Source organism: Mchenga conophoros, linkage group LG10 (assembly GCF_057382185.1).
Source record: "Mchenga conophoros isolate Kocher_MC1m ecotype Shallow Benthic linkage group LG10, M_conophoros_male_GT1.1, whole genome shotgun sequence".
Taxonomy (NCBI): Eukaryota; Metazoa; Chordata; class Actinopteri; order Cichliformes; family Cichlidae; genus Mchenga; species Mchenga conophoros.
The window spans coordinates 29,706,478-29,729,443 of NC_140535.1; the positions used below are offsets into that span (position 1 = coordinate 29,706,478).

General features: G+C 40.6%; 1 protein-coding gene across 4 annotated transcripts in view; it reads right to left on the minus strand.

Annotated features, from left to right (window-relative positions):
- Positions 1-22,966, minus strand: part of LOC146566188 (glutamate receptor 4) — a 163,502-nt gene that overhangs the window by 33,156 nt on the left and 107,380 nt on the right. For all 4 annotated transcript variants that reach the window (XR_014894185.1, XM_085289751.1, XM_085289750.1 and 1 more), the window contains exons 7-10: positions 20,832-20,999; positions 20,180-20,284; positions 15,281-15,391; positions 4,438-4,644 (exon numbers count right to left, since the gene is read on the minus strand). Coding sequence is in view for 3 of the 4 variants with exons in the window: in XM_085289751.1 (XP_085145877.1) it covers positions 4,438-4,644; positions 15,281-15,391; positions 20,180-20,284; positions 20,832-20,999 (591 nt within the window). In the remaining variant the exon portion in view is untranslated. The remainder of the gene's footprint in view (positions 1-4,437; positions 4,645-15,280; positions 15,392-20,179; positions 20,285-20,831; positions 21,000-22,966) is intronic.

The following is a 22,966-nucleotide window of genomic DNA, read 5'->3' on the forward strand; positions in this document are numbered from 1 at the left end:
CAAAATGCACTAAGATGACAGCCTCAGGGCATTTAGTGTGCACTAAAATACAAGGCAGGGTTAAAAGGAGGCAGGAGCTTTTGTGGTAGAACGGATCTTTTCTGTTCAGAGCAGGGGGAGAAATGAATGGCCTCTAACCAATGCCTTAGAGGGAAGAAGTGCTGACACTTGGCATGTCCTCAGAAGTCACATGATAACAGTAGAATAAGCTGCCAGCTTTGCAAACACACATGATAGCTACAAAAAAACCCAGTTTGTTTAGAAATCTATTAGAAAATAGTCTCACTTCCAGCTTAATTTATGACTTCACTAAAAACTTTACTAATGAATTCTGTGAACTTGTTGGCTCAAAGGCTACTGAATACATCACCATGTTCATTTGGTGGATTATGCTTCTAGTTAAGAGTAAAACAAAAAATAAAACCAGTTATATTTTAGGGTTTTTGATTAAGTTGCAGCTCTTGTCGGCAGAGATGGGAACGAAAGAAATCATTTCACAGAGTCAACTGATCAGAAGCAGCATCTTGTTGTGTATCTGAGGTAAAATAGTATTTTACCATTTCCATATCAGTACTGGTGTGTGTTTTGAGCTACGAGCGCAGTTGGTGCCAAATGCATTGACCCATTTATTCTCATGGGAAATATCTGAAAAACCCAACTTGATCTGAAAAAAATAAAAGCCACAAATTCATTCAGCGAAATTACGCAATTAGTGTGAATGGTTGCATTAAGAATCGGTGAGTCTAAAGAATTTACTGAATGCAAAAAATATTTGCATGAATTTTATACGTCCAGTGTGTAAAGTCCTTAAGGCATAAACGAGTAACAATGAGGCATTAAGGTCTTAAGGTCAGCCGCTTCAGGGGGACAAGGAACTGCCTTCTGCTCACAGGTATAACAACCAGGAACAAAAAAGTTAAAGACAAAAGATTCATCGGAGTGAAAAGAAGGAACACAATGTTTGCTGACAAGTTGGTTATTTAGGATCCGTCCATCCAGTTTTCTCCCACTTATCCTTTTCAGGGTTGCAGGTGTGCTGGACACAATCCCGGCTGTCACAGGGTGAGGGATGGGGTAGGACAGAAACAACCAATCGCAATCCGTAGCTAGTTTAGAATCACCAGCTAGCCTAACATGCATGTCTTTGGACTGTGGGAGAAAGCCAGAGTATCTGGAGTGAGCCCACACAGGCACAGGGAGAAGCCACATCACTGTGCCACAAGGTATAAGCTTCCTGATTTAAACCTCCTGGTTCGTAGGGGGCTTTCTGTGGGGAGTTTGCACATTAAGCCTTTGCTTGGATGGGTTCTCTTTACCTACTCTGGCTTTCTCACACATGTATCTCTGTACTTGTTAGATGAATTGGTTACTCTAAACTGGCCACAAGTTTGGTTGTGAGTGTGTGTTGTTGTCTGTCTCTCTGTGTTGGCCCAAAGGACTGGCAACCTCTCCATGGTGTATCATCACCTCTCAAGCCACGTGGGAGAAGCTCCAGCCTCCTTTGCAACCCCGAACTGGATAAGCGGTTAAGTAAATGAATGGATGGATAGTTAACAATGGCTGGTGGACAAAAGAGGAAGTCTTGGCCTGGATATCTGTTATCCACTATTCCAGATGTCCTAGCTACAACAGAAGCCCTGAAATGTTGGCCACCAGACCAGCGATAGGTTTCCAGATTGCTTTGTGAATGACAAGTCCTCAGTGTGCTCGATTCTCAGCCAGCTTTGCTCCTCACTTATGACAGCTGGTTCAAAAAAAAATACAAGATGCTTCAAATTCTTCAGTCAAAGCCTCAAAATGCAAACATATGGATGAATGACATCACATTGGCTGAAATTCTTTGTTGCAGTCTCACTGCAACAACTTTGACCTTAAAGTCATACTGCGATGCTAAAAATGCAGCTTTTACTTCTGGTTATGTTTCCACTGACGTAGTACACGAACACAATTTCTGTTGTGGGATTAAAAGGGTCCAAATGGCTCAAAATTGTGTGATGCCAGCTGTACTTGGCCAAAGCAGCACGTCGGCACTTAAATCTTCCTGTTAAGGGATTTACATTAAAGTAATGTCGCTCAGCATGTCTTCCCATCAAAGCAATTCTACTGGGCAGGCTGCGTTTCTGCTCTCAGTTAGTTAAAGAGATGAAAATAGCAGAGAACAGAGCTGCACTTTTTGTTCCTGCACTTTTGACCAACCTGGTTAGTCTTTACACCAAAAGTGCACTGTACTGCTTGATCAGTCCTGACACATCCCGAACTGTGCCTCTGCTTAGGCTCGCCGCAGTCGACTTCACAGTGAGTCACTGCAGCACCAAAGAGGCGCAGGCGAGAAAAATGCCACTTTGTGAAAATGCCACTTAACTCATCACAAAAAAAAAAAAAGATTTGGCTTTTGACTGTACATTTTAAACAAAATGCTTTTGCTGCTCGTGAAAGTATCAAAAGGATCTTTTTTTGTTCTGGGAAAAATGAATTTTATAGCTCTTTCTCAGCAGATGAAGGGAAAATAATCATAGTGTCAGACAGAAAGTACAATATCACACATTTATTGAATAGAAAAGCATGAGTGAGACCTCAGCTGTACTTATGTCCTTTTTATCTTCACTTGTTATTGGTTTCTATATGTTTCCTCCTAGTGAAATGTGTTTTTCGCCTTAAAAACATTCAAGTAAAAAACCACAAGCAGGCCCTGAAATTGCTCTATCACTCCTCATGCACATCCTTGCATCTTTTTTGATCCCACATCAAGGTGAGCAGCAGAAAGACACCTCGTTCTCAAATCAAATGTCCTCAGAGATTCTTTAACAAGCTCCACACCTGTGTTTCTCCTCCAAAAGCTCTGCTGTAATGCTCTCCTAATTCCCCTCATCCTGCTAGCATTAACAACACCAGAGACTGTTCGCGATTTCATTTCATATGGGCTTAATTATGGCCACAACAAACAGAAACAGTGCTTCAGACGGAGCTCTCTGCAGGTCAAGAAAAACCGCTCCTGTAGGAAAAGCTTCTGCAAAGGCAAAATTCTGCATGAAAAAGACATATAGAGCGTTTTATGATTTAAGGAATCTATTTAACCCTACGATAGACAGGTCTGTTATTTATCTTAGCTGGGCAGAAAATAAGCTTTTACATATAATCTCTCTGTTCCGTGTTTGCTAATCTGCTGTTAATTTACCCTTTGTTGATGCCGTTTGATGTTAACCCTTTATCACACAAGTATCATACAGGCTGCCTGGACTTATTTTATACGTTCGTCTGTAAAATTGTCTTCTCTTGTTTCTAGAACAAACGGTAATGGAACTAGAGTAATTTAAAGAGCCCGTGTAAAATGGCCAGGCAGTTAAAAAGGGACTTAATATAAAAGCACTTTCTGGATTGTGTACTACTATTTTAAAGCTTTATGTTTGGGATTTGGTCATTTCAATATTAAAATTTTTGGAGCCAGAAGATTCAATATTTGGTGGAGAAGGTAAAATGGTCCAATATGGTGCTAATGTTAGCAAGCTGGGTTAGCAAGTTGCTTCCATAGACTGTACAGAAGCAGGTAGCTGCTAATTAGCACTAACATGTAAATATAGCAATGATAATAATGGCCTTTGACTGCTGTGGTCACAGACCTGGTTTCCATCCTCAGAGCGACCATTTCAAAGGCAACAAGATCGCAAATTCATGTGGCACAGCTGTTTTGGTTTCCGTGGTCTCCAACTACAGTTTTCCCTACTGTGACTGTAGCGTAAGGCGATACCTAGCAAACAGCTAACAGTAAGTAGAAGCTGACACACCCATTATTAATTGGGTAAGTTAAAAGAAAAAAATTTCTATTTGCTTAGTTGTAGCTCTAGAGATTTTTAAAAAAAATCAAATTAAAAAAATGCTTTTTAATGTACTAATATTAGCCATTTTAATATAGGAGTCTGCATGTATTGACGGTGTTGAATGCAGCCTCAAGGAGCTCCAGCCCTGGCAGTTACTGCATAATATGAACTTAATACATACTAGTAATACTAATATGAGCTTACAAAATTTAATTCGTTTAATTTATCAATATAATTTTTTTTTTATCATTCAGCCTTTAAAATATAGACTTTTTTCATGTCATACTCATCAAAGATTTACAACAGCAGCTTTAGTTTGTTTTATGTATCTTTTCTTTCATCGACTTTTGGTTTGAGGTTTAATGATGTAGATTTTGATCAATAATTTCAGTTTTCAGCTTTCAAGATCAGAGTCTTTTTCTCTCTCTCAGAAACCAAGCTTTTGTACAAATGTATTGTTAGTACAAAAAGATCTGGAGGAGGCACCATATTCTCTGTAAATACCATCTTGACTTCTATTGACAGCATAAAATTGAAGCTTCAGTGAAATGAGTCATAAAAAAACTTAAAAAAAAAACAAAGATAATTTCCGTCAAAAAAGATTGAAAACAAAAGTTCTTACCCCGTACACCAGCTCCCCGACCATGCCGTTCCAGATCTTCGTCTCTGGGTCCCTGGCGCCGTACTTTCCGTCGGGGACGATGGAGATCTTGTACTTGATGCCGATGTGTTTGGCGATCTCTGAAGCCAGATCCACGCAGTAACCCTCGTACTGGTCGTTGCCCTCATACATCTCCCAGTTCTTCTTAAGCATCACGTAGGGTCCCTCCTACACAAGGGACCATAACCAGTGAACCAAACCATCAGACAGACAGACACGCAGACATGAGGGTTTGTGCAGTGACACACAAATAGAGAGCACTGAACTGTAGCTCATCAATACCATGATGGATTAAGGTACTTGTGGAGCAACGGCTTGATGAGGTGCCTGTTTGGTTTGCATATAGGGCATGCAGATGATAAAACGCACAATTCTTACTGATTAAATTTTGGAGGTAGTAACAAATCCTAGAAACACTGAAATGGCAGAGACAGACTGCTGAATGTTAACAATGCATTCTTATAAGTATTGACAGAAGAATCTGATTTTCAGGCCTGACGACAAATGAAACAAACAAACAAGAGGAGCCTACGACTAGATACTTCCACAAACGTGGATAATTTCCTCCACACCATGCATGAATTGAATCCTGGATCCAGAAGGATCTGAATCCGGATTACTCTCATGATCTCTCCTAATTTTCTCAATTTCAGCTTAATACACTTATTATACACAAGATGGACTGTGAAATGTTTTACTTTTTGCTTTCTCTTGCAATGGTAAAGAATCTGTTCTACTAGATCAAGTCCAAATCTTGGGCCAAGCTCCACTGCTGGTAAAGTGTTCATGCAAAGCAATCCAAAATAAGCCTGCTAACAAACAAACAAAGCAGCGAAATCTCATAACCCCGTCACTGTTTGTAATTGTTGCCTGGGGCAAGAAGAACGAGAAGACCTGAATGAGTCGTGTCTTTCAGGCAAAAAAGCGACACCTGTTGGTCAATTTTGGGCACTGCACTTAGAGCTCAGATTATGTGGAAAGAGGGAGAATACACACAGTGTAAGCTTTCATCTTGAATATTTTTGACCTCATGAAGGTTGTAAATTTCTAAAATGCTCAAACAACACAATGTATTTGAATTTTCTGGGGTGGCGCACCAAAGTCTGGAAGCAGCTTACTAAGTATTTGTTTACAGAAAAGAAACCCTTTAAATAAAAAGGACTCTTAGTACATAAACTAAATTTTCTTCAGTCTTAAACACTGAAACCATTAAATTTGTTTTAAATGTATACATGCAGTTATTTATTTAGACTAAAGCACATTTTCAGACCTAACCGAGCGATCAGCATTCTTGAGCTGTAATGAGAAACGGTAAATAGCTGCATTTATGTAGCACTTTAACCTGAATCGATCTCATGGACCCACTCACCAACACACTCAGCTGCCATGGGAGGTGCTTCTCTGACTACTGGGAGCAATTTGGGGTTCAGTGCCTTACTCAAGGACACTTCAGCATGCGGTTAGGAAGCGTCGGGGATCAAACCGCCAACCCTGTGATTAGTCAACGACCTGAGCTACTTCCCGAGGCACAGAAGGTGAAACGAGGCTAAATTAGTGCATTATCCCTGGTGCTCACAGCATTTCTGCTTCAAGTTTTAAAAACAGGAAAAGCTGCGTATTTCCTGTTTAAAGTTTAACATTCAGTTCTTCAACAATGAGCAAGGTTAGTTTAAGACTACAAGCTCATGTTATGACTATTAATCAATCAGATGATGAGATAACAACAACCATGAACCTCTGCAGTCGTAAGAAAGTTTAACTGTCTTTTTTAGTTGTTTGTGATTTGAGCAGAGCATACACAGCATATAAGATTTACGTTGTCACAGTAAAAATCACACATTAATGGGAAGTCCAGGTAAGAAGCCTCACCATCTTTGAAACTGGGAGAAACAAAGAGTATAGTCATCCTTTTTAACAGCTGGAATGACTTAAATTCACAAAAAGGACTCAATGTTTTTATTCAAGATGAGCAGGAAAATATTTACAGAGATCACGGCACAGAAACATTTTCCCATAGACTTCTATATGACTGGAAATCTTTTTGCAACCCCCTGGTGGCCATCAAAAGGAATGCAGGTTTAAGGCCCTTTTTAGACCTGAAAGCCATGTACATTTTTTTTAATAATCCATGTGATAGAATCCTGATCGGCTTTCACAACACAACATCAATGACTTTCATTACAATGTAAAAAAAGAAATATTACATCACAATTAAAGATAATAATCTATAAATGGAACAAAGATTTATATAATTTCTCTATTTTTGTGAGCAGTTTTCATACGTCAGCTACAGGAGAGAAAGATCAGGTCTGAACAACTTTCTACTTTTATAAACTACGGCATCTAAACAGAATCTCCTTAAACTAAAGGACAGCTCACTGACACGTGGGTGACGTCGAACTGGATGCTTTTGACTTTTTAGTCACGTGAAATCACCAGAAAATCAGTGCGAAGGAGGTGGGAGGAGAAAGACCATAACTTGTGTTCACACAGACAGCACTGACATGCTATAGCTAAAAAGTCTGAGTCTAAAGAATTACAGAGAATTTGTAAAAACAGCTATAGTCACTGCACTCCTTGCTTTGCCTAGTGCCTTAAGCCTGCATTCTTTTCAGTGGTCAGCAGGGGGCGACTAGTCTGGCTGTAAAAAGAGTTACAGTTGTATAGAAATCTATTGGAGAAAAATTCCTCGGTTCCCTTGGCCTACGACTTCAGTAATCGCTTTCTTGGTGGGTTTATGGTCTTAGTCTCTAGTCTTAAGTCCTGGTGAATACAACGTGATGTTATTTTCATAAATTAAACATTCGGTGTCCCTCAGTTTCACAGTCAGATGCACCTTGAGATGTCTCAGTTCAAAAAGCCGTCACAGTAGCTATGATATTCATAGACTATCTGTTCTTAATATGTGGCACACACCATCATTTAGGCAGGCAAAGCATTTGTATAGATGCATGTCACAGAGACAGAAAACATGACTAAGCAAAAAAAAGGTAGAGGAGGGGTACAGACATGGAACAGAAAGGAGCAGAGAAATTAGATGCAGTCAGACTGAATAACTTAATGCCACCACTTAAATAATCGGGGTGGCTACATCAGTCTACACTGTGACCAGAGGAAGGTTGTATATCATTAGATTTCTTGTTCCTCGGAAAGTGATCTAAATGTCAGCCGTGCATGCTTTCTGAACTCATATTTCCAAACAAATTACTTTTGTCATGGATGGCAGCATATTGCATATTGAGAATGGGAGCAATTTATTCTTGAGATGTGTTTGCTTGACATTGCCGCCGGCCAAAGCAAGGTAAACCAAAGACTCGATGGCAGGGAGAGAATGCAAATGCCCGGCTGAGCCTACGGCACAGCAAAGATGTTACTGTACAACATAATGATGGCACGATGTACTAAAATACAGTGAAGGACGCTTGTAGTGGGTTACAAGGTTCCATAACTCATTAATAATATTAACATGAATCATTTGCCAAGTCTTTTAACAAATTATCAATAACTAATTATTAACATTTTCCCACAACTATAAAGCATCAATCATACTCTGTATCTGCATATCAAATTCCCTTGTCCGTCTTTATGTTTGTGCATTATTTATGTAACATGTCAAAGAAAAAGATTACACATAACACTAGCCTCACATTATGCTGACTGCCTCAGAAAATAATCAGCATCCTACCCTGGGTTTGCTGTGTGTGACAGACCTCATAATAACTGCATTAAATGCAAAATTGATAAGCACAAAATGAAGCAAAACTGTAGTTTTACAGCCTGGAGATCAATTTGTGTATGAAGGACTTAAATAAATACCTTCTGCTACTACCCGAAAGCTACACTAGCTGATGCCAGCTGAAAAAAATGGAGCTCAATAATCACTAATATCGACAAATAACCAGCTCCCCGAAGTTCAAACACAAGCCCTAACAGTCTTCATTTAAAGGTAAAAAAACAAACTGTAGCTTTGGAAAGTATTTTGATATTGACATCATTAGCAAAGAAGCAAGCTAAAGTTAGTCAAACTGTCACTTTCATTGTGGTTCAGATCAGTGAAAGCGCCACTTCCTGCCAGTGTAAATGAGTTTAACTGCTCATTTAATCCCTCAGGTGTCCTAATGTAGGAAAAGAAAGGTAGCTCACTGAGCTAAAAACGTTGCTGTGGATTCTTATTACTTAATTACTTAATGTATGAATGTCCATGGGAGAGGTCTTTGTCAGGAGGAAAAGCTGCAAAGCTAATAAAAACATAGTTAAAAGTCACATTTATGTCCTCTTCATCACAAAGTAATCTAGATATCCTGATATCCTTCAGTATCCAGGGACTCGGTTCGTGCATGTATAGAGAGAATTATTAGACAGGAATTAGGCAGGAATTCAGGTAAAAAGAGAGAACACACTTTGAATGCTCTTGAAAACACCTTTTCCCCACATTCATCTCTGTGCAGCAGTACAGTGGGTGCCAGTACAGCTAGTAAGAAATAGCTCTTGTTGCAGTTTTAATTAGATTTTTTTTATTATGGTAAATTCCTGTTTTTTATTTTATTTTGCAACTTCCAGCTTGTCAGGACATGGAGTCCAAAGGACATCTGAATAATGTCAGATTTATGCATTATATACAGGTTTTACTAGCTCAGGGTACAACTAATCGACAGAGTAACAGTTCATTCAAACAGGCTTTCATGCTTTTTCCTTTACCACGCGACAGGAGACTGAATATTTGCTGTGATAACACTATAGTACTGTACCACAGACAGTTTGTGAAATCCCGAGGATGAGTGCTTTCGCCACCACCATCCTAGTGTTTTGAAAGTTGTCAGCTAACTCCTCTATCTATTTAGACCTGCAGGTCTGTCTTTTGTACTGTCTGAGAGGTAGAACAGTATTTAGCAAATGACAAAAACCCCAAGAACTACACAAAGATTAACACTGATAATCATTTTATTACCAGTTTTAACAACATTGTCAAAAAAGTTTAACTGAGCTTAGCGTTTGGTCTGGCCGGTCAGCTAGCAATCAAATTACCTCAACAGCCAACCCCAGCAGCTGATAGCTCACATAAAGTTTAGTCTTTAAGCTTATTCGGCCTGCATGGTGCTTCTGCAAGCCACTTTGCAACCCACCTCCATCCCAGGGTTTCTGGTGTTGTTGGAAAACATCCCTGTTGTGGTCCGGATGGACATCTCTACTTTAAATGTCCTCTTTGAGGACCTTGGTAGTCTTGATGACCTACAGGAATCAGGAATTCTTGTGCTGGCTCTTAAATGGAACTCATGTCACACTTTTAATGAATCGCAAGTGTTTTATTGATGATGACTTAATCTGCGAGTTGATCTCTGCCAGTGTTTTTGGATTTATATCAGAGGGAAATCGGCTCTAATCCATATGATTTATGATAGCGGGGTGTATGACAGTGCTGGCAGCCAGAGGAGCAGAGGGAGTCAGTGTTTCTGGCACAAGAACAGAGCAGTACTTCAGAGGTCTTCACAGTAAAGGCCAGCATGGCTGACAGGCTGGTCAATAATCACAACCGCACGGCTTCACTCACTGCCTAATGAGACTAATTACACATGCCATTAGAACACACACACACTCTCACACACACACATACCACAGGGCCAACTGCATGTCACAAATCCATACGTACACCCACACACACACACAGTCTACATTAGTAAAATCTGGCCATTTGGCTTTGTGTGTGAGTGTTTTGTACGTTACGCAGGACAAACAATCTGCTGCACATTCTGTTTGATTATGAGCAATAACAGAATGATGGCCCATTGTCCAAAAACCTGACCGCAAAAACCAAACTGTGTGACGCTCTCACACACATTATTACTTCTCCATGAGTGACTCATGTCGGGGTTTAGTCATCAGCAGCCATTAGACGCTCTAATCACACTTTATTTGACTGAGTGTACGACACTGAAAAGAGGAGCACATTTGAAGCGCACACAGAGAATATACTGTGAATCTCCATTTTGCTTTTGTTCACAGCAGAGGCGTTTGGGTGCTACAGTCAAGGGTTTTGGATCTGAAAGCTTCAGCCACTCTAAGCCAAAGTTTGCGATTCCCAACAGTAAAGCAAAAATATAATTAGAAATGTAAAACGTGGTTGAAAAGACAACATTCGTCTATAAATCACAAATTTACTATTTATAAGGTTTAAGAAACGTGCCCTTCATTCCCACAATCACACAGAGTGACTCACTCAAGAACATTTTTGCATTCTTATCCTCAACCTCTCATTTATTTTCATCTAGTTTACTTTAGTCAGATCTAGAAAAAAACTTTTTAACTGATAAAATTGTTTGCAAATTGTTTGCTTCAGCTTGATGAATGTTGTAATTTGAATACAGGCAGAATTCATTTCCCCTAATTGTTGTATAAGGCTACATGCTCTGATCCATTTCTGGGTAATTTTCATCAGCATAAATGTTGACAATGAAGAACCTGCAGCTTAAAGTATGCCTGTCAGAAATTTTCTCCACTGTCAACATCTTTGTCTAATGTACCCACTCTCCCTCCTGTGCACATGTCCAAATCAGCCTTGCTTCTCTAACTTTGTCTCCAAACTGGTCAGCCTGAGCTGCTCATTTCTAATCTTGTGCATTTTGGTCACTGCCAATGAAAATGTGAGCATCTTCAGCTCGACCTCCAGTCTTTTTGTCAGTGCCACCATCTCCAAACCATACTCACTACCATCCGTTTCACTTTTGCTGCTATCCTTCCATCACAAATCACCCCTGACACTCATCTCCACCGGCTCCATCCTGCCTGCCTTCTTCTTTACCTCTCTTGTCCACTATCTGTTGATTTGAATTGTTGAGCCCAGATATCTGCTTTCTAAATACTCTGGCTGCCCCCCACAATTGTCCACAGGTGACTGGCCGAAGGTTCCCTCAATGCCTGGAAAAAAATCAGCATAAAGAGCTTGAAGATGTTCAAATGACAACAGAATTGAATTAAATTTCAGACCAAAATACTCAGAGAAACTCTGATGTTAGAGACCTATGAAATTCATTTAATTGAACATTTATTAGCATTATTTCCAGTCTTATTTGGTCCACTAGAAATTCTTTTAATGCTCAGAAGTACTCAATTCTTTTAAAAAGAACAGACCAAAGTACATGACAGCAATTAATGCATCAGTTAACAGAACAATAAATAATCAGAATAAGGGAGGATTTAAAGGCAGAAATAATTTAAAGACGAAGGTGATTCCAGAGTTTTAGAGCTGCAACTGTAAGAGCCATTCAGGAATTTGGTATTACTAAATGTTACTGATTAATTCACCTAAGATTATGACATGTGACGATAAAAAAGATCTGACTCATAACCTGAAACAAACCAAATGAAGCTATACACTGAATGATGATGATGTTTCTGCAGCAGCATTTTGAACCTACTGCAGTCTTTTACTCAGTCCAGCATATACAAAGTTGGAGTAATCCAGTCTGGAAATTAATTTGCTAAATTTGGGGTTGACACCCCGAAATTTGAATGAGACCGGGTTGTAGGTGCGTTATCAACAGGGATTTTAAGCACCACAGTGAAGCCTAACAGCAAAACCATTTCCGAAACATTTCACCGCTGTTGCAGGACTTCTATGTAGTTCCTGCCCTTTGGCAGGTTGATACTGTGCCAAGATGTGTAATGAGGGAGTTTTAAGCCAAGGCACACAACATCAAATCTCACAGCCTTTTTACTGCCCATATAATCACAATCAAACGTCGTCCTTGTCCACGGGAGCTTTTCTGAATATGCATCAAACTCTGGGCAGCTGAAGCCAAAGACTTCACAGGGTTTTTAGCTATCTCTTAAAGCTTTAGGCTCACGACAAAGAGAACTAAACACCACTTTGAAAACAGTATGACCTTGTGTTGTGACAAGACATAAAAACTCTCCACAGCTTCTATACTTTAAAGGGCACGGTCTGGATTATAACAGATTAGACTGTAGCCATGCTAATCTGGGAGCTCAGCTTTGATGTACTAAAAAAATCTGAAAGTTGTTTTCTCTTTTTAAGATGCTACAGCACCACAAGTGGACTGCAGCGAGTATCTGGCATTAAATATGTGGATTACTGGCAAGTGAAGGTGAAGTATTTTTTGCACTTGTTGACTGTCATGTCATTTTTATTTATGAGAAAGCCTTTCTTATAAAATCATATAACTTTGTGGAGAAGAAACAACAGAAATATGGCCTCAGGATAGGTTCAGGTCTGAAGAATGGGGGCACCTGGTGGACCCGCTTGAATTATGTGAAAGCAAGGGCAGAGTTAAGCCCTCAGCTTTGGGCCAAAAGCAGCCGTCAAATCTGACAAACAAGAAGGAACACAACACACAGCTAAACTGTGCACAGAAAAAAATTAAGAAGACAAAACAAGCGGCAAAAAAAAAGGTAAAAACCAATCAATATCATGGATTCTCCAACTGTGGTTTGGTTTAGTGTGTGCTTGTCATTTTTTGTGTTGTTTAAATACAGACAACTCTTAAAGGTTTAAGATAAGAGAAGAGCCATTAAACGGTTTCTGGGATTTTATTTTATTTAAATGTGGTGGCATGGCTGTTTCCAGACCAAACCAACAATGACTTTGTGAGAAAGATGGCTGCCCTGTAACATGTGGCCACCACATGAAAGAACATGATTCAACCATTTAAGGAACAGAATCCAGTCTGGGTAGGATCTTAAAGATTTTTTATTCTGCCGATGGGTCAAACAATGTCTCACACATTCTTGATTTTAAGATAAAAAGTTAAATTTCATTGTTTCACATCTAGAATTAGCACAAGAGCTTTGAATGCAAGTTAATTTATTGAAAATTGAATAGTTTTATTTACAATGATGCATTAAGGAAGACTACACCAAACCCTCTTGTCCCTCCCTAAATTTTTCATATTTTTTTCCATGAGGGGACTGGTGCCACCCCATGCCCCCCCTTTTGCCATGCCCCAGTCTCCAGGTTTCTGGGGTAGAGGAGCTATCCGCCTTTAAATATAAGTGAGATCATAAAACTTATTTCAGGCTTAGGCCAGGGAGCAGCTAGTGTAGGCCTGATAATCAGCAAGCATATTCCACGACATGTTAAACTGCTACTTTGCAAAGGGTTCTTAAAACGCATTAAGACACAGATGGATGTAATATAAAACTTGGACGCTTCATTAAGTTTATGCTAAGCCAACATTACTCTCACAAACACGCAGAACAAACATTAAAAGCGGGAATGAAAGGCAGCCGTCACAATGTAACTATATTATCATGCTGCACAAAAGCATGATGGATATGAACTGGGATGATTATGAGAGCATTAGTCTTTCTAAGCTGTTTTAAGGCTTACAGGAAGCCCTCGGAGTGTGTAATGTACTGTACGGTAGAGCAGGTAGTAGGAGAAGGTGACAGGTTTAGACAACATGTATATTTATACACTGCCACTTCCTTACTTTACGCTTCAGGCTCTGGAGATCTTTGCAAAACACTACAATCGCAAACTGGGGTGATTCTCGAGCTGTGATTGGCCACACAGACACACCAAGCATGACAATGCGTGACACTACCACACACACACATTAGCAGGTGTAGTTGGAGCTTGTTTATGCTAGAAATCAGATGCTGTGATGGTAGGAGTGGGGGGATCCATTTAGGCCTCAATGGGTGTCCATCCATGAGGGCGTCCGTAAAAAACAGAAAAGAAAAGAGGACTGTCTTTTCCCCCTCCATTTGCATTTTATTATCCTCTCGAGGGACTCCATTATGGCTCTGAGCGGCTCCATTTCTTGTTCAGATTTCTGAAACAGGGTATCCATTAACACAGCTGCTGTGTCTCTCCTCTCGCCCAGTGTCTTTAGGGCTTCATTTTGGCTCAGGCTGCTGTGTCCATCACTCTGCCATTAAGGGCTTTCATATCCTGCTTGCGTCCAACTGGGGATCAGTTTCTTAAAATGGGGTTCCTCATCAGGGGCTGAAAAGAGGGAGGATTTTGCTGAGCTGTGACTCTCCATTCCCACTTCCTTACCTTCCTTCCTTCCTCCCCTCAGATGCTACATTTACATCTGGCTGCTTTACTCTATTCAGCCACCGCAGAGTCGCTGCTACAGCTTGAGATTCGCATGCCATGCAAAGGCAATTCAGTGTGTGTGAAATGCTTTTGTAGATGTATGGCACTGCTTTATAAAATGCAATAAAAATAAAAAACCCTCAATAACGGCAGCTGTTTATGATGTTTATTGGTGCAATAAAGGAAAATCTAAGTGACGGCAGTTAGTCCTGCAGCTGTGTTATGTTTTATTGAAATTTTTGTTGAAGTAATAAAAATAAATCCCCTTTCCTTAAGAGTTTTTTTTAAAAATAGAAAATTATGTAACTAAGCAGACTTATCTCTGAAATCTGGTCACTTGTAGCGCAGAATTTAAAGGTTTTTAGGGTTATAAAAGTGCCAAATTGTGAGCACTGAACTTGAATATGTGCCCTTGCCAATTTCATCTGGCTGCTGCTTAAAATTTTACCACTAAAGATGCCCTTTAATATATTAAAACATGTAACAAAAAAAGTACATCAGAAAAACAAACCAGAAACACTTTGCAAGCAAAAAGTGCAGCCGACCGTCATGTTTTTCGTATCAGTGTCGGAGATTTGTGATGTATGATGTGTATCCACTAAATCTGACACTCCTGGCTCTGCATATGAATCAGTGTAATCTGCAGAGGCACTTGTTAATAACACTTCCTGGCATTACAAATTACTTTGAATATTACTGCATGCATGAGTGTGCGCGTTGGTTGAGGACATGCTGGTCTCTTACCATGATTGTAGTGACTACAACGGTTCGATTTTCCATGCCAGAAGTGTCATTTGGAAGCAGCGGAGAGTCCTGGATCAGCACCAGTTTGTCTGCGTCGTTCCAGTAGCCAATCTGTAGTGAAAACAAAAACATGAGATCAAGCTCCGAAGCGTGCGTAGATTCATAATAATATGCTATATAATCCACATGGTCGGGTGGGTGTATGTATTATGTATTATGATGATGCAATCCCTAATACCGTGGGAGCTATTTTACTTGATGCAAGTGGATGTAACTGGAGAGGAAAGCTTTGTTTTTACTGCAGCGTGAAGCTTAATTTATGCAGCTCAGTGTTGGCGTTACAAGTAATTTGTTCAAATAGTGGACACTTTTCTATCATACTGTAGGCACCCTGATAGTGATCATATTATATTATTTCCCATTTATTAATTATCACTTTTATACTGTTAAATTGTTGGATACTGTTGGATGTTTCAAACAATGGGATCAGGATTTAAGTAAAAATAATCCAGATGAGCCAAAAACTCTAACAGCTCGCTTTGCATGTTTCCTGGCATGTGTATGGTTTCCCTTATATGGTTTCAGACATGAGCCAAAGCTGAGATCAGGAGGTGTGGTTTACAAGCACTACTTGGGGAAGCCCAGCAAAGGGCAACCAATCAGAATAAAGTGTGCTTTTAGGGAGGTGTGGCTTAAAGAACGGCATGTATCATTGGGCTAATATAACAGTCAAACGTAGTACACACATATTGTGATATAAAACAAGAAGCAACATACACTGTGTGACATATAAAGGAAAAATCATTATTATTTTTTGGAGTAATTCATAATGTGCATGGGCTCTATAGAGAGAAAAATGTAGAGTAATATTAACTTAATGAATGATTTTTATAAATGTTGACTTTTATAAATGTTTTAACACTTCAGTTTTTTATAAAATAGAGGATGAAAAGGCACCATTAAATACAAAAATACAAGGATAAAGTTAAAAGTGACAAAATCGCAACTCCGTGATTCCTTTACTTTCTGTTGATGCTTTGAAATGTATCTCTTGCTGTTGTGCAGACTGTGACGGCTCATGTTTCACATACGGTGTAAGTGACCTACATATGTCTCTGTGCACACGAGGCAAGAGGCTCAAGATGATGAAAGCTGATGAATCCAGAGCTTGGAAAACACTTTTAAGAATACCTTGGGTTGAGATTCCCAGGACCGGGTACCTTTATACTAAAGTTGGCAAGAGTAAGGCTGCAACTATTTGAGCTATTAATACAAGAGTACAACAGTATTTTTAAGTATTTTTCCCCAGGCACAGCTGTGAAACTTGGTACAATGTCTATTACTAATTGCTAATGACATCTTCTCCTGACAGGAGGTGCTGTTTAAAAAAAAGCACATTAAACTTTTTTTCAATTAACTTCCAGGTTTTAGTTATTTAGTCCAACTATACGTCACAAATACATAAAGTATCATCATATCACGCTGAGGAAAGCCAGTTAAAGACAGTAAGCAGTACCATTTGGCCTTAGATTAATATACTTCACACAAGATGCCAGTTTCAAGATCAATGTGGTGTAATATCATGCTCAGCTGACTTTACTGTCTTCATCCTTCATCCAGAAGTCCTTCAGAGGCAAACTGACTGAGCAAAATTGACAGATAGGTTTGCTGTGGCTGTAATATCATAAAATTCTTTCAGTGGAGCATTTTCAGCGGGGCGAAGGCATTTAATTTGCTGCAATCCTGATCTTTGTGCACATATTTATTTCAATTTATGGTAAAAAAAAGGCCTTTATTACTTAAAGGAAACCACAAACAGCAGGCACCAGGTAATAATTCAACATGTAGATAGCCGTCGATTGCTCTGAAGTAGTCATTCTCGACTTTTAAAAAAATTACAATAACTGCTAATTCAGCACAGAAATAGACACATGGTTCGCTCTTTTGTTCTCTAGATGAGAGTGGCATTTCTGTACTTTGAGACATGTCTCACATAGCTATGTTTAGTCATGATTTTTATTTTAATCTGATCTAAGCTACTGATGGTGGTATGGACTCACAATTCATAATCATATTTGCAGGTGGGAGTAAAAATGACCTGCTGCTGATGAAAAAGGACCCTCCCCTGTCAGAGGCATGGTTGGTTCCCTGTAGACATGAATTCTTCTGGTGCTTTTATGTTTTTATTGGGGCAGGGACAAATTTTGGACAAATTTTGTCCACGCCCTGAAGTCGACCCTTATGAGCAGCTACAAGTGAGTCATAGTGTAGGTGCTGGGAATAAGCTGTGATTGGCTGATCCCTCCAGTGTGCTGAGGCATCAGGATGATTGAGGGCCACGGAAAATGTAGGAGAGAGGCTGTGACCCACACATGCACACACACACATATATAGACCGTGTCCTGACGGGACCCTTGCCACGGCGAAGGAAGACAGGCCAAAGCAGCTTTTGATTGATGGGGACTCCTCTCTGCCTCTCCTCCCCCTCCCCTCCACCTTGATTGCTTTCTATTTCATTTCATCCTTTTGGCATCACTCTCACAAGTGCCCTCTCTCTCTCTTTCCCCCCATTTCCCTTGAATTTCATCTACAGACATCCATCCATCCTCTCAAACCAGCAAGCAAAAGATGCTGCAGCTTCCCCGCCACCACAATTTACTTATGATTATAGAGAGCAGCACACTACATGTCGTATCATCCCACTCGCCCAGATACTTCACATGAAGGCAGTCTGCACGAATCTACAATGATTTATGGATGAATGAAGAAGGTTTCCGATTTAGTTATATTCAAGCATGCACGCCCACCAGAGCACGGGTCTTTGAAAATTATACGACATCGTGTTTAGGAATAAAGTTGCTCGCTGGAAACCTGCAAAATCTGTAACCTGTTGAGCTACATACAAGACCTGTTATGACATGCTGTCAGGCACATCATTCAGAGAGCCAGATAAATAACACGCATGGCAGAGTAAACTGTCTAACCTTAAAACAAATTCTTAACGTCACAGTGCAGTTTTAATCTAAAAGAATCCCCTGCCTTTATAAAATCCTGACCACATTGTGGTTAAGCAGCTGATTACACACGCTGGGCTGTCAGGCAGGGTTCCCTCATGGGATCATAAACATTTTCCAACCACTAATTTGGTGAATCCTGCAGCGTTGGATGAAAAGACTGATTTTTACGTCTCCTCAGAAGGTAGCAACAGATCACGTGTCACTGGGATAACACTGTCAGATTACTAAAAAGGAAATGTATATCGTATAGATACATATGTGACAACTTTAAAAATACTAATCAATAAATCAAACGGGACTATTTTTTTTTCATGATAACCAGTGATATGAACTACAGTACTGTCTTTATTTTGCTACTAATTGTAAATGCTAAATATGCATACCTGTATTTAATTTGCATTAAATTCAAATATATAATTTCAAATTTCAAATAAAGTTGCTTTCACACAGGACGTGGCTGCAAATTATTTATTTCTGTTTTTGGCTTTCTGCTGTTATTTATTACAGCAAAGTGGGAGTCTGGAGGGGACTTTAGCCTTTGCTATTTGGGTCGCCAGCTTAAAAAGGTGAGCCATAGCTGCTCCCCCATCCTGTGCTGTGTCCACACAATAGCCAAAGCACAGGATGCTGCTCGGGAGATCTTTCAGACACTGCAGGAGTGACATTTGTTGAACTTTGACAGCTCTGTGCTGTGAAGACTGCCAGCGTGACCAATAGAAAAGAGGCATGTAGCTGACAGCACTCAAGGAAGGAAAATGGAGCAAAAGTTAATGTTGTGTGCCTTCCTTCCCTGAATTATTCAAAACAAGTTTGTGTGAGCGAGGCTTTCGGTTTACCGGGTGATCTATGCTCCCATAGATTCATGGCCACAAGCTGTGGGTAGCAAAATGAGATCATGGAAAAAAGGGGTGGAAATGAGCTTCCTTCCAAAGGGTGGCTGGGCTCATCTGTACTAGGGAATTATACTTCAGTGGGAAACCTCAATGAAACCCTACAGCGTAACCTCCCTAGAAACGCAACAAGACATTGTAATTTCTGTGCAATTTCTCGCTACTTTGTTGCTTTGATGTTTTAATTATAACCATCATCTCAATAAAAGAAAAGACAATCATAGCATCAATATAAGGACTCAGATGACAGCAAATACCTGGATGGCGACTGATGAAACTATTGGAAATGACATTAGGGAATGTCAAAAGAAGTGGAAAAATGTGAAGGACTAAAGTGTTTGACCCTGAAAAAAAACCTCATCACAAGAAAGAGCCAAAAAAGTTTCTGTTGGACGGCGCTGGCTATAAAACGCATGGACACAAACACAGGGTAACTAACATGTAATGCACCAGAAGAAGCATAAATGCTGGCCTCAGTGTCGGCAACTTATGTAGGTTACATCATATCTTCTACAAAGGTCCCCACAGAAGTCTAAATCAGGCCTTAGAGACAGTATGAGAAGCTTGGTCATCTGGGAGGTGCTCAGAGTGGAGCTGTTACTCCTCCACATGGAAAGGCGCCAGCTGAGGTGGTTCGAGGGTGCTTCTTAGGAGCCTCATAGATGAGGATTTTCAGGCATTTCCAACCCAGAGACAGAGCTAGAACACAGTGGAGAGATTGTGTCTCTCAGCTGGATTGGGAACGTCCCATCAGAAGAGCTGGAGCTGCTTAGATTGCAGCAACTAGGTCTAGGACCTGTATTAGCAGCACAAAATGGATTGAAGTTTGAGTTTATATTGGGACCACATGGGGTGTATGATGATTTCATAGTCGTGTAGCTTGTTGTAGGTCTGCAAACAAACTGGATTTCATAAGTCAAATGTGTGATCATCACCGTTAGCCAAATATTTATCCACAGCACAAATGAAAGCAGTGTGGTGTGATGCTTTACCCGTCTGGGTCCATTATTCTTCAGTTCAAACACGTCCATAGTGTAGTTGACCCTGCGGCCATAGTGGTCAAACTGGACATTACCTGTTAGTCCCTGCAGCCGGACCTGCACACAGAGGGGGACGAAGACATGTACACACCAGGACATGATATAGTTCCACATAAGCAAATATTGTTTTAGTACACAAAACTGTTGGAAGAAAAGTGCAGCAGGCTGTATCAAGGGATGACACTGCATGCTGCATGATTTGAAGAGTCTGGGAGATTTTATTTAATAAGCAGATGTTCACTACTCCTTTGAGCTTATTGTTGATTTAACCAAGCCAGCCAGCTCTGTCTTCTGAGCATCAGCTGAAACACACTTTCAACTGGTTTGAGGGCGTTTAAAGAATAGTTCAATATTTTGGGAAATACGCTTTTCAGAGAGTGAAGCTTTTCTTAATATACTTCTTTGTGCTCTAAGGGGCTCCGCTGTATCTAAAAGTGCAACTGCATGTTGAGGCAACAATCGTGAAGATCAGAGAGCGTCTCCTTTTCAATAACAGACATTCGAGCAGAGGCTCACAGCCACCCGGGCTCTCCATTAAAGGTTTGAACAAAGAGGAAGTAGTGAAAAACCTTTGCCGATTACCTCCACTTATGCTGCGTCTCACCTGTTTTAGAGTGCGCTCCATATCGATGCCCTGGTTCCACGGGGCGGCAGGGTTAGCGAGGCAGTCGCCGGCGTTCCCCCGTCTTGAAATGTCCACCTTTTGCCTGCGCAGGTTCCTGAAGGCCTCGGCCATCACCATCACACCATCGTATGTCAGCGCCGAGGTGTACTGCGAGACGAGAAGGGGCGATCAGAGATGTTATCCTGCGTTCAGGGGTAGGATGACTCCAGGCCTCAAGGGCCGGTGTCCTGCAGATTTTAGATGTGTCCTCAACACATCTGGTAATGAACAAATCATTTGAGTGAGGTGTGTTGACCCAGGGTGATGCCTCAAACTTGCAGGGCACGGGCCCTTGAGGCCTGGAGTTCCCCACCCCTGCTGTATGTGGTCAATGATGGAAAATGTGTCTATAAAAGAACAACTTAACATCGAATAAAAGCTCTTCAGGATGAAGCAGACTGTATTGAAAGGAAATAAAACCCAGCAGGGACAGATGCCGTGGTTTGTAAATTACAGTCTTTGTAGCCCGAGGCGACCCCGCTGCTCTGCCCGTTTTGGGTAGTGCTGGGGGACGCACACCAGGAAAAGGTATGAGGCCAATTAAATACTGATTTAGCTAGACAGGCAAAATGTTCTGCAATATTTGCTGGTCAGATGTTTTTAAAAACAATCTGCGTAAGGTCGCCTCCGAGAGCGTGCTGACTTTCTGCAGGGCCAAGCAGCACGCGGTAACAGCCTGGCTGTTAGAGCGAGGCAGCAGTTTTACTCTGCTCATTATTTTCTAGATATAGAAAAGGAGGAGAGCACATTCCCCACAGTATAAACCTCCCAATTTCCCCTAATCTGTCTTTGACCTGAAGACTCTGCCTCTGCTTCTGATTATTTGGGTCTACAAAAAAAAGAAAAAAAGAAAAGCACTCGCCTCTCTCTCTCATGAGCAATACATTTCCCTAAAACTCACCTCTGGCAGGGCAGAAAAGTAATTGAGTGAATGAGGAATAGGCAGGAAGACGCAGAGTGGGTGGGTGGGTGAGTGAGGGGGGATAGAAAGGGGAAAAGGAGAGCGTTTTGTCCAGCCGGGAAGCAGTCTGGCATTAATTATCCCGAGTAGCAGGAGTTCATTAACTTTGCCTCCGGCCGGGGGTGAATCCTATTCATTAGCCCACTGCTCACGGTGACATTATGGCTCTCTGCAGAGAGTCTGCTGCACTCCATCCCCCTGTTACTCTTTGACAAGCTGCCCCAAGTAACACACACAAACAATCACAGAGTGGGATAAACTCACTAACAGTCACCGCAGCTATCGGCTTCTTCTCATCTTCATCCTCACTGCGAATGCTGCCAGGAACTTCGTTATTTATTTTTTTTGCAGCTGTGTGCTCACAACCAGACAGACACCAGAACAAATTGAATTCCTTAAGAAATGTTGGTAAGTCAGAGGTCTTTAACCAGGCCAGATGAAGAAAAGTCTACATAATGTTTGCAATCTGAGGTTAGACACTCTTTCTTGGTTTAGAGAAAGAAAATCCTCTGGCCTTACTGAAGATTTAAAGATAATCTGTCTCGGGCATAAAAGACGAGATGTCAGGTTATTCGAGTCCTGACTCGAGTATTTCAATGATTGCCTTTTTAGTTTTTGGAAAACTGTGCATCACAAACAAAGGGTGTAACTCACCAAGAAACCAAAAGCACTGCACGTGTAAACTCAATGACTTACACCTTTTATTACTGTGTATTTTAATCTACACAGGGCCATAATTTACAAAATTAAGATCCTGCTGTATTAATTAAGAAGCCACTGAAACCAGGGGTAGCTCTGACCGAGAAAACATACGTAAACAGCAGAAACATGTGAAACAGAAGCTTTTTGTCTCCAGCTGAAATTATACCCTGCATAGTAAATCTTTCCAACTCTGATTATTTACAAAATGAACATATTGTTTTATTCAACAAGACCTGAAACTGGTGTTTGGGAACATAAAATCATGAGGAAATGGTTTAATGTCGTTATTATGCTAACAGTAATGTCACTTTCTCATAGATTTCTATGCAATCGCACTTCTTTCTGTCACTGGAGAAGTCGCCCCCTACTGGCAATAACAAAAAAAATTTGCAGGTTTTCGCTTGAAGTTTTT